The sequence below is a fragment of the Triturus cristatus genome, chromosome 12 (genome assembly GCF_964204655.1).
Source record: "Triturus cristatus chromosome 12, aTriCri1.1, whole genome shotgun sequence".
In the NCBI taxonomy this organism is placed as follows: Eukaryota; Metazoa; Chordata; class Amphibia; order Caudata; family Salamandridae; genus Triturus; species Triturus cristatus.
The window spans coordinates 273802591-273818252 of NC_140595.1; the positions used below are offsets into that span (position 1 = coordinate 273802591).

General features: G+C 44.7%; 1 protein-coding gene across 1 annotated transcript in view; it reads right to left on the reverse strand.

Annotated features, from left to right (window-relative positions):
* Nucleotides 1–15662, reverse strand: part of LOC146775841 (Fc receptor-like protein 3) — a 726410-nt gene that overhangs the window by 219841 nt on the left and 490907 nt on the right. Inside the window, exon 4 of the mRNA XM_085640004.1 lies at nucleotides 142–429. Within this exon, the coding sequence (XP_085496130.1) occupies nucleotides 142–429 (288 nt within the window). The remainder of the gene's footprint in view (nucleotides 1–141; nucleotides 430–15662) is intronic.

Here is a 15662-nt window from a genome sequence, read left to right on the forward strand (position 1 = left end):
TCCCCAGAGAACTAAAAGCTTCGTCCTACTAGCTTAATTGCAACAAAGTCCTGCTTGGTCGTTCTTTGGTGGGAAAACAGAAGAAAATATGCAATCAAAGATAACTAGCTTCTTAAACTGGTGAAAAAATAGTGTACTCACGGTGGACTGTTATAATGGCTACTGGACTTTTAACTGAAGTTGTCACTCTGTTTGAAGCCTTGCAGTAGTAATCCCCAGCGTGCCTCTCTTGCACCGATGCAGTCACAAATTCTGCCCACCTGGCGTCGGACACTTCTTTGTAAATACATTCACTGGCATTTAACTTGCACCAGGAGAAGGTAATTGGGCCTGTGCCTTCAATTACAGAACAATTCACTTGCAGCCTCTGCTCCTCAAACACCTCTCCCCCCATAGGCAGCACCTCCAGGTAGATTCCAAAGACAGGGACTGGGGAAGGAACAACAAAAAATGGAAATTAGAAGAATTACATTTCAAATGACAAACGTCTTCCTTATTGGACAGTATCTAGTATTGTTTTGGTTGGACAATAATTTCAACAATAACTTTAAAAAAAATTCTAGTATTTAAACTCGCACCGTGGAAATGTAATTGGGCAAGTGCCTACAATAACTCAGATGTTCATCTGAAGTCTCTGACCGTCACAAACATCACTTTCCAAAAGTACTATGTGCAAGGGAATTCCAGAGACAGGAACATACTTTTGTTTAATACTAGGTAAATTCTACTTTTATATATTAAACACACAGTCCTGGAGTCTTACAGGGAACACTGGTGTTTGGCATATGAGTTGGTGTAGGAGCTATGAGTGGGTAATATCTACTGAAAGGGAGCTTAGAAATGTGGGAGGAGATGTTTTGAAAACTAGAATTATCTACTAGTGAATGTAGGGAATATCTAATATGATAACTTAGTCTACCAGAGTATGTGTGGAATGGGCCATGTTTTACTGAAATTAGATCATTAAGATGGGAATGACCTGGTTAAGGGAAATGGGGCTATGGTCTACTACATCTCTGACAATGTTAGTGGTGAGGGGCATTCAGTTACCCATCAACCTCTTTCCTGAGATTATGGAGCACAATGACAACTTATCCTATGGCTCAATTTGGATTTGAACTTCTGTCTCCACATCAACTCAGTCATTAAAGGTGTCTTTCAAACACTTGCATCTTCTTTGGGAATTCCTGCTACTAATGTCATTGACCTACAATAGCCATTGCGTGACAGTAGTAACCCCAACTCGGACAACTTCAATATTGTCTACACTGGCCACTCTTGCTCTAAAGGAGGGAATTTTAAATTGCTCAGAATTAATCTCTCCATACTATCTTTGACCTTCAGTTAAATCTATCCCGACTTGACTATATTGCATTGATTTCATTTAACACTTTAAGACTCTCTGGTGATCGCGCAAAGCCTAGTATGGAAAGGCTCCAGGATACCTCAACAAATAGCTCCACACTTTCCAGCAAACCAGACAATTAAGGTTGACCTTCCTGAATGTTTCCTTGAGATCAAGATCAGCAGAGACATCGCCCATATCTGGCTAGAGAATTATGGCAGGGCTGTTGAGTGGATAGAAGATTGAGTCCCTGTGTGGACTTGACTACCACTATCACTTATTGGCCATTGCACAAATGGTGATGCTACCCAAGCCCATTTACTTGTTTTATGAAAATCCACACCCCACATACTAGAGTATTTTATTACAATGATTTGATCTCTCCTGGTTCAACTGATGTGGGTGGGCCGACAGCCACGACTTTCCTGGGAAGCACTGACCTTATCTTTGGAACAAGGAGGAGAAAGCACCCCTGACAATAGGCTCTACTATTATTGTGCACAGGCCCACTGTGCATTCTACTGGATACACCCGGTCCAATTCCTGCCTCACACTGTGATAGAAGCAGACAATACTGATGCATGCCCCCTACGCACAGTGTTTTGCACTACACTAGCATACCCACGCAAGGAGGTTGACACTGTCCGATGCACTGTGTGGACTTGGCATTGCCTTCGTTACAGAGCCCGTCTGGATTGCCTATACTCAGCAGAGATTTCACTCACCATTCACCCGGCACTTGTTCCCACTAGAGATGCGTCTGCAAATGTCGGCTGTGCAGGCTGGCATGGAGACTCTGGCTGAACTATACCCCGCAGGTGAATTCATATCTATGCAGGACCTACAGGCCCATACCCGTTGCATGCCACTAGACATACTCCTATACTTTAGAATGGGCAGCTCCTGTAGGGCCATACACAGCACATTTTCCCGCGAACCTGCACCCCTGCAGGCTTAAGATTGCGTACTGGGTTACCCCTCCCCCAAATGACTGATCACCTGCCTATATTCTACCATAGAAGACAAGGCCACAGTGCTTACATCCAGGGATTGTTGCTGAGGTGGTGGACAGATCTGGGCGATGATCTAACAGAACGAAAATGGAGGTATTGCTGCTTCCAAACTAACTTGGAATGGCCCAACTATAGGCTGAGGCTCATACACATCAAATTCCTACATCGCACCTATCGCACACAGGCAGGCCTGCAGAAGATGGGTTTGGCCCTGGAAGTGTGATGCGTGTGGAACTGAGAGAGCTGACCTTTTACACCTTGAATGGGGATGCTCTTGACTTGCTGCCTATTGGGATGCGGTTCTCACCTGAATAGACTTGATGATAGAAAGTCCTGTGCCCCGAGCTCCACTTACAGCCCTACTATGGTATGTGGTATGTGAAGTATTTCCCAGCAGGGACCCGCCTCTTGACGGTAATGCTGCTACTTCTTGAGAAGAGAAGTTGGTGGGTGATACATTGGAGAAGGAACACAAGCCCCAATCTTGACAACTGGCTGAAAGACGCAGCATACTGCCAAGAAGGATTGGAAGACTACTGAGCGCTGATGCCAGTGAAATCTTGCCCCAAAGACATTTGGAGCCCCTCCAGCTCCTATCTAACACTTTGGGCAAACAGAGAAGCTCTCTCTCTGACGTCATCGTGAATGTAGCCATACCAGCATGAACACTCGTTACTTCCCTACTTGTACTGGAGAGCTAGTGTATTTTTTGTGTTTCATAAGACTACTGAATGCGATGTGTAATCATGAACATTTCGAGGGTACCCAATGTTCTTTTTTTCAAACATTTCTGTAGATTTCTTTCTTTACTGCTGTACTTTTTCATAAAACTCAAATAAAGAGAAAACACAAAAATGATTGACCTTACTGAACCTGCTAGGCATAACAAAGTAAATGCTAATGGTTCAGTGAGTTCCCTTCCATCTCAAGGCTTCACCCAATGGAATTCTGTTCCAACTCACCTCACGCTTGAAAACAATTTCCTAAAGTTCTGCAAAGGTATGAAGACACACTTGCTTTGAGTTGTTATTTGCTCATAGCTCAACGTAATGGACAAAATGTGATTCATGGACACCAAAGCATCAGCTGATCGCTCCTCTTAGGTAAGATGGTGCCATGAGTAGTACCAAATTAACTCTAATGGGAGATGGCATGGCTAGTTGTAGGATATGCCATCTCATTTATAAGGTGTGCTTTAGTGGAGATGGTCTTGTCTGATGACAGTGTGTGTGAACACAGTAAATAAATATACGTGGATTACGGGTTGTCACATTAAACTATATGTCATTCTTATCTGGCTGGCAAGATGGCTCCATTGAAATCACAAAAAGGAGAGAGAGCAAACACCAAGCCTTACCTCCCTAAAGACACATGAAATCACTAGAGAAACATAGGTGATGTTAGAGAATGCTCTACTAAACCTACAGGAATCCAAAAGATTTTTTTTTAAAGCGTCACCCACAACTTCATCATTGGTGGTTCCTCACACCTCTGTAGATAAATACCACCCCGGTGAACTTACCCATGATTGGGAGTTCTTATATAAATACATGCAGGATTAATTGCAGGGACCCAGATAAATAATAAAAATACTTAGAGGAAAACCCAAGGATTTACCTCTAGTATTTGGTTCCTTTGGTATGGTTAAAAAAAATATGTTGGGCCTCTGATGAAAAAGGATGGCTCATCTGTCCCTATTCCAATGCCAGCATGGTCATCTATAAAAGCCCAGTGGGCCTATGACCTTCTTCAGGGCTTCTATATTCCCTGCTATTTATACATCTATTCCATGCAGCAATCATGTGCTCTAATGCTCCCGTACCTTATACTGCTAAAACGTTTGCGATCAACACCTGTAGGGATAGTAGGAACAATATATATACATTATATAAAATTATGAAAAAGCAGTCACTGAGTGTGGTGTTCAAAAAGCTTGTCATGCATGTCACTTCCTTCCCGTTGACAAACATGCAATCAATTGCTTGGCACCTATATTGTGAAATAAGTGCAGAAAAACACAGCAACAGCGCTGCACACATGGGCATGCCATAGTTTCCCTCAGAGCACAATCATATATTCAGCTCTTACCCTAAGTTATGAGTAGGTTCAGAATATTGCTGGTCACACCGGGGAGGCATCCCTTTACAGACACACTTTGTGAAATTAGAAATACCTATTATTACTTAAAACCGATTGTGCACACTATTATATATGCATATCCTCCATGTATGGGACCAATATCGTCATGTCGACTAAATTAGTCAACAGAAAATTTAAAAAAACCTGAAACATTCGCAGACAACGAGTTTTCTGGCCCTCATTTGCTTATAGTTGTGGTCAAAAGTACTGTGAGCTGATGAGGGTCCTAGCCCTAAAATATACAAAATACCGGTGTTTATGCTGATGAACCTCTCCGGTCATTTTTATCAGTTTTGTAAGCTGAATGAAATGAAGTCAGACAAACAGAAACCCAACACACTGGCATCTATTTGAGATGAACATAATATTTTTCATGTGCCTCGATCAGGAAGTCAGATGTGTGGTTGAAAGGTTTTTATTTGTCTGGAGCTCTCCCTTGAGTTTTATGGTTGTGGATGCTTTGGGGTCTATTAGGATGGCGGTCGGAAATTCTCCCCTACCGCCATGGTAGTGGGAAAAGACCGCCCGCAAGGACTGCGGCATAACCACCGGTCCAATTAGGATGCTCCGCAGTCTAAATCCGACCGCGGCGGTCAGATTCTGGCGATTAACATTGTGGCGGTTGCTGCTGCAAGCAGCACCGCCGCAGTGTGAAAAGGAGTATGTCATGCATGTCACTGCACTGCGTGGCAGGCACTGCACAGTGCCTGCTACCTGGTGCAGGGACATGTAGGGAGTACCATGGGTACCCCCCCAGTGCACCCACACCCCCCAAACACATTGGGGGCCAACAATGGGCACCCGGAGACATTCTCCGCATGCCTTTCCATGGCGATTCCACCGCCGCAGAAAGGCTGGCTACCGCCGGCATCATAATCATGCTGGCGGAGCCTGGCCCTGCACCGGCATCATAGTAGCGGTCCAGTTCCACCCACTAGACATGCGTGCTGCTGGTACCAGTGGGAAAGGGGCGGGGGGAGATTCTCACCGCCACGGTCGTCACCGCCATGCTAATGAGACCAGCGGTTTTCAGGGTTGCGATCTTGGGCGGATGTCCACCGCCGTCCCGGCGGCGGCCATCCGTCCGCCATCCTAATAGACCCCTTTGTGTCGAAGCTCCTATGACCAGACAGAGCCCCCCCAAATAGAAGTAGAAATATGACCTTTCCGGGATTGTGTGGAAGTGTTATTCAGTATGGTAAATACTACTGACTTACTTCGTCAAGAGGAAATGCCTACTGGTACACCTAAACTGCCGCCGAATAATTTTCATCCCAGCTCGGTCTGTGTATAAACAGGCCAGAATGGGCCAGTCCAGAAATACGTAGTCGGCGTAGTGACATACGCGTCAGTGCTGCTTAGCCCAAACGCTTGACTGCCAGACACTATTGGTCTAGATTGTCAAACGACGGGGCAGAGTCAACACCAGGGAGGTGACAGTAACATACTGTTATTCTGATTCACCAGGTGGCTGTTATGCGCTCCAGGATTATTGGTTATGGCTGGAATAATGGTTACCCTGTTTGGTATTGCACAAGCTTCTGAGGTTCATAATGCTTATCCCAGAGCCACTTTTCTAAGGTTCCCTGGTGTGACAAGTCAGTTGTCATACAGGTGCCTAGAAAATGAGGTGCAGCAGGTTTACAGTCGAACCGGGAAAGCTCTTGGTACAAAATAATCCCATATTTTGAGGCCTGATTGGTCTGATTTTGCCAGCAGGAACCCTGTCAGTGCCCCCTTCCCCCCAGTGGGAGTACCTTAGAGAAATGGAAGTGTTTAAGGGAGGGCAGACACATGTTTGTTAAAAGGAGAAAGCCATATGTGTATGAACAGTTTCTGGAGGATTCCTACATTACCTGAGTGTTCGACTGGGACCCGAGAGCATGTGTAGCGATGCTCAAGTATACTATTGTTCTCTCAATAGCTGAATCCTTTGTATGTCCTCATTCAAATCTAGGGTGGAGCTATTGAGGCGGTATATCCAACTCTGCTCTCAATGGAACAGTTTGGTCTCTGTATTGCTATTTGCTGACTGAACTCTGTCTATAACGTACTATTCAAGGTCATTCTCAGTGTGGTTTTTCGCAAGGAAGTGCCTCATTAATTTGGTCACTGTCTTTTTCATCTTATCGTGCTTCTGTGCTCATTCATGCTAATTCAGTCGTGTTGTCATACCAATATATTTAAGGCGGCACAGGCAGATGATCATATAGATGATATTGAAAGGGTCACAATTATTATGGTGTTTCAAGGTTCAGAGAGTTTTTAAACCCATATCGAGCTCTTTATATTTCCTTGTTCAGAGGCAAACATTGCAATTGTCACAAGGATACTGTCTGCACACTGGAGGAAGATTCCAAAGTGTTCGCAAGGAGATGTTATCAAAAATTATGTACGGTTTAGTATGGACCAAAACATTTTTTAGGGATTTGCCTCTTCTGTATGTGAACATTGGTTTCAATAGATTATCCTACTCACACTATTCAAATGAGTATTGTAAATGGTAACACAGATCAAATGATCCATCTTTGGTTTATCGTAAGTCTGGAGAAGTTGTTCCTGGGGGTTGTTAAGAGCTCTTTTCATGGCCTTATGAATTATCTTCTTGGGATATTTTTTCTTTTGTAGTTTTGTATTCAGTAGGCCTGCATGGTTGTTGGAATGAAAATGCTTTAGCTATGCTGATTATGTATTATGCGTCTTAAGTTAGCATTCGCGGCACCATTTTAAGTTTGGCCGCCAAGTAATTTTTCTCTCTCTGCCCCTGCTGAAAGCATGTGCGATAGTTTCGTTTCTCCAAGGTTGGGCCTTGCTGTACTAATAAATACTCTGTTCTTATTAGCGCATACCTTTCCCACGTGACAGGCCTGTCCCACCACTAGAGCAGCGGGCACAAACAGAACAACCTTGTCACTAAGATAGCGTGTGCCCAGTCTCAGGATCAAACCTCATCCTTCTGTACCTTCATTGTCTAGCTGCTTACTACTGGAAATTTCCAGTCAGGGTGTGACTTCATTGGTTCCAAATTGTACATAATGTATCACCATGCTTGCTGATATCAGTCCCTCTGCAGCAACCCTAGGAGGCTGGTCAGACTGGACTCCGCTCGAGTGCACCTGAATAAACATATACTTGGTTTGCATTCTCTACTGTTTGACCGACTCTTCATTTGTATGGAAGGCTAAGAGGTGGTCGCGAGAGACCAAGGTGGCCCTAATTGGGTCACTTCCTTCAGTTGGTGCCCGAACAGGGACTCTATCGGGTGACCCATCCTTGCCGATGGATGGGTGAGGAGGTCGAGGCCATCATCGGGTCGGACGAGTGGACCAGGGATCTCTGCACGAGAGAGTTCCTGAACTCGCAGCAGCCCTGTCTGTCTGACGGGGCAGTGCCTCGCCCAGCGGTCATCCCGGCTGGATACCTGAATGGCGTAACCCTTGGATCTGACCATTTGGTCTGAAGAGTCAGCAGTGGAGAACACATTTGTTTGACCTGTGTGCACCACATGAGTGTTTTGGTTCTTTGTGGATATGGTACCATTTTGGTTTGTTTTTGGTACGGTCTGTGGACTGATTTTGGTTTGCCTTTGGTACAGTCTGAGGGCCGATTTGGATACAAAGTGTTTGTGAACACTTTGCAAGGCAACATAACGGATTCGGCTTACTTTTGAAAATGCCTGGTTTCAGCTGGGTTCTGTTTTTTTGTTGTTGTTCTACTGATGCTGGACTGGAAGAAAGTCAGCCAGAGCCTCCGGAAGGCAGTCCAGATTTTGATGTATGTGAAGCATGGCCTTGGCCCTATTATGTTTAGTATAATATGGCACAAATATACGAGGGACAATGGCGAGTTGCAGTGGCCGTTGACGGGCACTTTTGATGAACAAAAAATTGCCTATTTACAGAAGTTGTTTGCAAGAAGAAGTAGGCAGTCTATGTTTGATTCTCTCAGAACATGGCAAAAGGAGGTTAAACAGAAGCAAATTAAAGCTGAAAAAGAGGAACAAAAAGGGAGAATGCAAACATTGACTCAGAAAGCTGTAGCACATGATAGAGAGAAGCAGGAGATAGGGTTAGAACGTGAAGAAAGGAGATTCCGGTTACAGATTGATAAATCTTATGTAGCCTAAGAAGAAATTGGTAAGTTTGTAGAAAAATTGTTAGATACTCGACCTCCACCCCCATATGCCCCGCAGAGGATATATCCCGCTCTTCCCTCAAAGGCCCAGCTGCCTGGTTCTTCTGTCTCTTCTGTTTCTACTTCTGTTACTGTTGATTAGACTGCCTTCGCCATGGCACCTCCTGTACTTTCCTTGCCCTCGCCGTCTGTGGCAACAGTGACTGTTAGTACTCCTGCAACACCTATTGCTTTGGAGTCTCTTTCTACAGCTCTTAATCCCACGATGCAGCCGACAATGATGTTAGTGCCCGCTCCCTCTGTTGTTACCCCAACGGTGCACCTCCATTCCCCGACATTACTGAGTAGTGGGACACTGGTACGCGGCCCTGAGGCTAGAGATTGGACAACATTTAAGGCGAGTATGGGGCGGATGTTGGTCTTATCCGATATGGGAGATGCAAAGAAAGAGGTGGTGGATAATCAGGCTGCTCAGTGGGCTCCAAACCCCATCAATAGTGGGGAAGATGTGTGGAGTGTGATGATAGATTATGAGCCTTTTGTGCAACAGCAAGCCCTTAAGCATATGTCGGCTATTTGATCGGTCTTTGGGAGCAGTATTTTAAGGATGCAGCACCGCAGATTCTCTATGATATTAGGGAACATGTGTATGTTACTGATCTGGTGCCTGGTTACGTTTTTGGTAATGTATCGAGGTTGGTTGCTTATCAGAGCAGACTGCTTTAAAAGAGTACCACCTCGATGTCTAAGTTTCCGATGCAGGAGGTTGATCCCATCTACCATCCCGAGATACCAGAGCTAAGGGATGAGCATGATCATTTTGCTAGGCCTAGGGTAGAGGCCATTTCCAAGAACAATGGTTTTATACTCCATGGAAAAGTAGTGAAGTTTTGTCCCTTAAGACTCAGTTACCTGAACCTAGGAAAAATCTGACCGCTTATTACAAGGAACTGACTGAGGCTGCCTTTTTGACGGTGATGACGCTCGTTGATACTGAAATGTTCTTTTGTTTATTAGTTCGGGTTGATATTGGAAGGCAAGTACACACACAGGATCATGCGGCGGAATTGGGTGGTACCTAGGATCAAATTAAAGCATGAGATCAGGAACTAAAGCCAGGTGATAAGCCTAGGGCGAAAATACTTGCTTTGCCCGGCCGTATCATTACATATATGCATTCTCTTATCCCTACGAGAAAAATTGATTGGGACAAATTATCGGCTTGACGTCAGAAGAAAGATGAGAGTGTGGCTGATTTTTTCACTTCGTTTGAAGGTGTATTTTTTTATTACAGTGGACAGGATTTGTTGATCGAAGGTGGTGTGCAACTATTTGTTAACAGGTTTGTTTACAATTTGCAGCCTGAAATAGCGACCCGATTACAGACTTCTAAAAGCACCTGGTCCACCTCCTCCCCTTCTGTTATCTGGAATATGGCCCAGTACTATGAGCACAGGGAAAATGAGGAAAAGGAGAGGTCAGAGAAGAAGCATAAGGATTTGAAGACAAAGGTATTGGTGCAGCAGGCTTCTAGGGGGAATGGTAGGGGACACGGCCTAACAGATTCCGCACATGCCAGGTCTGCAAATACAGCGCCTCTGGGGGCAAATTAGTGTGCCTTCTGTAAAGAGTATGGACACTGGCGCAGTGAGTGTCTGGCGCTTTTGCAGAAGGTGGCGGCTCCCAGAGGTCGAGGTTCTTGTGGACGGGGTCAATGAGCTGATGGTCAGGACGGGGTTCAGAATGCTGAGGCCTCGGAGGGTCACTCTAATCAAAATGTTTTGATGACCTTTGAGGGAGACAGTATTATCATGATGGTTATGAAATGGATGAGGTGACAGGGATGTCTTACAGCTAGGACAGCCAGGGACAGAGTGAGGGACCAGTTCTGATAGACCAGTTCCGATACGTGTAGTTAAGCGCGGTCCATATGTTAGTGCGGATGTGCATGGTTCAGCTCAGGAGTTTTTGGTGGATGCAGGTGCAACAAACAGTTCTATTTCTCGTTCCTTGGTCCCAGGGGCGGCTCTGTCTGGCCATAATAATGTATTGAAAGGTTTTTCTGATGTACCGGTTGTGAACCCCATTTCAAAACCCCTTGTGCTGACAATTGTTCTCTTTACTGTGGATTCGCCATTCTTGTTGACGTCTAATTGTGGTGAAAATCTGATGGGTTTGGATTCGTTAATGAAATTGCATGCCATGATTTACTGATCCCCAGAGGGTTTCTACATGACACTGGGTCTGAATGTTGTGCACGTTACGCAGTGTTTGTCCAAAGATGCACCTCTTCGTGTAGAGTTTAAAGACGTGCCGCCCACACTGTGGGCAACGGGCGGCACAGATGTGGGTTTTTTGCAGATATCGCCTGTTTCGATACACGTCAAGGAAGGTGCTATCTTACCCCATATCCCTCAGTATAAAATACCGCAGGCAGGTGAGCGAGCTTTGTTGCAAATTGTGCAGGATTTGATTGAGAAAGGAGTGGTTGAGGAGATGACTGCTAATGTTAGTAATAGCCCTATTCTTCCCATTCTCAAAAGGACCCCTTTGGGTTCCTCTGATGATAATGCAGACATTTATCGCTTTGTGATTGACTTGCGCGAAGTTAACAAGATAGTGATTCCCCAGTTTCCGGTGGTCCCTGACATTACGACTCTTTGACACAGATTCCTTCTTCTGCTACATTCTTCCCTGGTATTGACTTGAAAAATGCATTCTTCAGTATTTCCGTTCATCCTGATAGCAGATATCTGTTCAGTTTCACCCTAGCTAGTAGAAGTTTTAGATTCCGTTGCACTCCTCAAGGCTATACAGAGATTCAGAATATCTATAGTCAGGCATTGAAAGGTCAGCTGGATTCCTTGTCGCTTCCCACAGGTAATGTATTGCTCCAATATGCAGATGATCTGCTCATTGCCTCGGACACAGAACAAGGTTGCAGAGACAGTACGGTTAAATTGTTACTACATTTAGCCCAACATGGCTATAAAGTGTCTCTTTCCAAATTTCAGTACTGTTGACAGGAGGTCACCTATTTAGGTCAACTGCTGTCGAAGGAGGGCAGGAGATTGACCCCTGAGCGGATAAGGATCATTATTAAAATGCCCATTCCACAAAGTCAGAAAGTTGTGTGCACTTTCATAGGTATCACTTCCTTTTGCAGGCAGTGGATACCAGGCTACTCACTGCTTATTAAGCCTCTGCCTGCGCTAACATTAAAAGATGTGCATGAACCCCTGCCTTGGACGCCTGAGTGTCAGCAGTCTTTTGAGCAATTCAAAACCATGCTTTGCTCGGCTCCAGTGCATGGTACCCCTAATTATGCTAAATGCTTTGTATTTTATGTCCACGAGAAGGGTGGGTGTGCACCTTCTGTTTTAACACAAACATTTGGGGATAAGCAACAACCGTGCGCCTATCTCTCTGCTGTGCTTGACTCTGTTGCACAAGCCCTCCCGAGCTGTCTAAGAGCTGTCGCGGTTATCTCAATAAGACAATCGGCTGGACTCGTACTTGATACTGACCTCACAGTTATGGCTTTGAAAGTTGCCAGCCTGAAGAATTGGACTCATTCCAAGTCACTGCCGCAGGATACCCTTACCCCGACCCTATGACAACTGGGTAAGGGACGGCATTGGGGACCCTGAGGGTGAGAAAGTCCCTCAGTTCGTCCCTTTTGGTGATGCAAAGCTTACATGGACCCAAACGGATAATGAAAACGATGATGTACTAAATGCAGCGGTCTCTCTGGAGATTAGAGCCATTAAAGAATCATTATTTGTTGACCCCTCTGTGCCTGGAGTCAACAGGTACAATTTGCGCCCTCAGTCGAGGAATAGTGCACCAAAGGAGAAGTCAGTTTAGTCGTGGATGGACTGTGGAAGTTAGGGTGTACTTTGCTGTAGTACCAATGGTGTTAGCTTAGGGTGAGGCGAACTTGGTGCACTGTTCTGGCATTGAACAGGATAAATTGAGTGTGCTCCCTCGGAGGGAGATGCATTATCTTGATTGACGTGGGATTCATCGAGAGCTAAGACTGAGCAAGCTCCACCACCGGTGCTCAAGAGCGCCAATGTTGATGAATAATAGGAGCCTGTACCAGTGAGGCTCAGACGGACACTGGGAACAATTGCCTTTGCTATCAGTTTTGTTGCATCCCCTATTTCTTGCTTCATAATGCATCCGTTTGGTCGACCTATTGAGGAGGAGGAACAGGCATATGTATCCCCGCGACTAGCACAGGGCTGATCCACAATGAGTAAAATAGTTTTCATATTGATATTTGTGATTGGATTAATACCAGTACTTGGAATAGCTTGGTTTTTGGAGAAAAAGTATCCTGTGCATTCCCTGGTAGGTACAACGCCCACTTCCCCAGAGCATATATTTGTTACTTTGGCTCCCCAGAAAGGGGAGCATAGAAAGACTTGCACAGACATGTATTTATACAAATGTTGCATCAAGCCCATGATGTGTCCAATATTGCGAATTGTTGAGTTTGTAAACTACTTCCATCAGTTACTCACAAGAGCGATAATTTGTTGTTCATGCCATTGTAATATATTGGAAGTTGTGAAGGTTGGTTTGAATTGCTTGTTATGGTGCACCACCATTTCCACCTCTCCACTCAGGTTATGACATCTGCTGACTCCCGCACTGTGATAGAGTATATAAGTTTCCATTACAGATTTACTCTCCTAGGCAAGGCAGGAAATAGGACCTCTGGTATATTGTCCCCAAAATCTTGTATGAAAATATATGATAAAATGATGAACGAAACATGGCTTACGATGGAAATGGCTGATTTCCAAAGGTTCAACACCTCAGAATATTTCCAATCTTTCCAAAACCGTAACGTCACTAGGGACAAATTGATGCCAGTATCCGTGGTCAACACAACAGCTAGTTTTTGTGTCCAGGAGACAGGGCAGGTAAAGGTGGGGGAAAGTAAATGCAATTTGACCTACAGGCTAGGCACTCTTAACAGTCCGGCCTGGATCCTCTTCCGAAATGTCTATTTCATCTGTGGGTCTCAAGCTCATGTCTGGCTTCCAAGGGGGTGGTCTGGCAGATGCTATCTTTCTTTCCTTCTTCCCCCTGTATATGTTGCCCCGTCCAATTATCATAGAGATCATAAGCTGCAGCGTAGGAGTACGTACTTGCCCCGAGTCAGAAGGGTTGTTGACACTGATTATATAGATCAGACAGACACCACTTGGCACAGTTTGACGATACTGCAAGAGGTCTTTTACCTTTCTGGGGACCCATGGCTAATAGTCTTCAGCTTCGTCGGCTAACAAGAGTTGTGGGAGGGGGTTATCAATACAACAAGCTGAGATGCTGACAAGCATCACTGCTGAGCTCCAGGCTACAAGATTAGTTATCTTACAGAACAGGATGGTGTTAGATGGCATCCTTGCTGATTGAGGAGGGGTCTGGCGCATCATTAGTAGTAGCTTTTGTGTTTACATACCTGACCACACCCCCAATGTTTTTTCGGCCATATAGAAATTGCATAGGCTGTCAGTTGAAATACACCAAGATACAGGTACAAGGACACTATCAGGGTGGTTTTGGAATATGCTCACAACACGGGGTTGGAAGATAGTAATGTTTTTAGTTGGGGTTGCTGGTGTTATTTTTACATGTTGCCTCTGTATACACTGTCTCCCGACATGCTGCACTTATTGTGTACAAGCTCTGTCCCCCAAGCCAAAAATACCAGTTCATGACACAAGTTCTGCAATTATGTTGCAGAGGGTAGTTCAGTAAATGATGGAGATTGACGAAGGCATCTTTGAGTCCACATCCTCCCTTGCAGTTGTCTGTCAAAACACTTTATTCGATTAATTAAAATCCTAAAAGTACAAATTTCATACAATAAATGAAACAATCAACGAACATAATATGAACCATCACGTTTACAACATGTCCACAGGTTAAAAATACCGTACCTAAAAACGATGCCTAAAAACGATTTGAAAAAAAAGAAAAAAAGAGTCAATCAGGATTGCACAGGCTTGGAAGAATTTTTGATTGGCAACGCACAGCTGCCACCAGGAAATTTGCCACACTGAATACAATGCGAGTACTGCTCAGCTGCTGTAAAAATAACAAAGCAGGTCTAACTTGTAAAAAGCCGGCATCCTTCAAAATTGGAAGCAAATATTTTTTTCCGGCTAGCAGAATAGAACTCACAAAACATGATAAAGTGCAATGTGTCTTGGTATGAGAAATTATCACATGGACACGGCCTGCCGCATTCAGGTTTGCCCCAGGACGGATAAAAACCTAGTGAATAATGGATCAGATTAAATCTGAATCTCAGCAGTAGAAATCTATGATATGGGTTAGAAACAATACTTAAATAGGGTTCCAGAGAGGGAGATAAGAGAAGCAAATAATGCGCTCTAACGCTTGGGTTTGTAAGTTCCCTCTCTTCGCGATCCAGTTTTACCCTATCTAAGAAAGACTGCTTAATCCATGCTACATCTGCCTTAACGATATGTAGAGGGAATAAAAAAAGCTCAGGACGCCCAAGACGGGAGAACGCCGCTCTAACGTACTCCAACCAGGGTATTCTCTTAACATTGTCCATAGCTAAAATATCGTTAAGGATCATGTGATTAAGGTTTTCACCCAGCACAATAGTGGGGCCATCTTCAGTTTGTCCGTAACGTATCCCAAACCAACCTCCGAGTGAATAGAGAAGGTGGGAGTAGATTGGGGAACTGAGAGCAAGTGTCTCAGAAATCTGTTTTCTACCACTTGAATCATGTCCTGCGCGACGTAACCCCACAAAGCAGCACCATACGTGGTGATGGCCAAGCATTTCGAGTTATAGACTTTCAGCAGGGCCTCCATCGGCCGTGCCCCCAGTCTTATGGCAAAACTCAGTAGCGCTGAGGTAGACCTGGCTACCGAGTTGCTTTTAAGCTTGATTTGCGGGCCCCAAGTGCCTCTCTCATCAAAGAGGACCCCCAGATAACAAAAAACCTTCACTCTCGAAATTTCTTCCCCGTTACAGA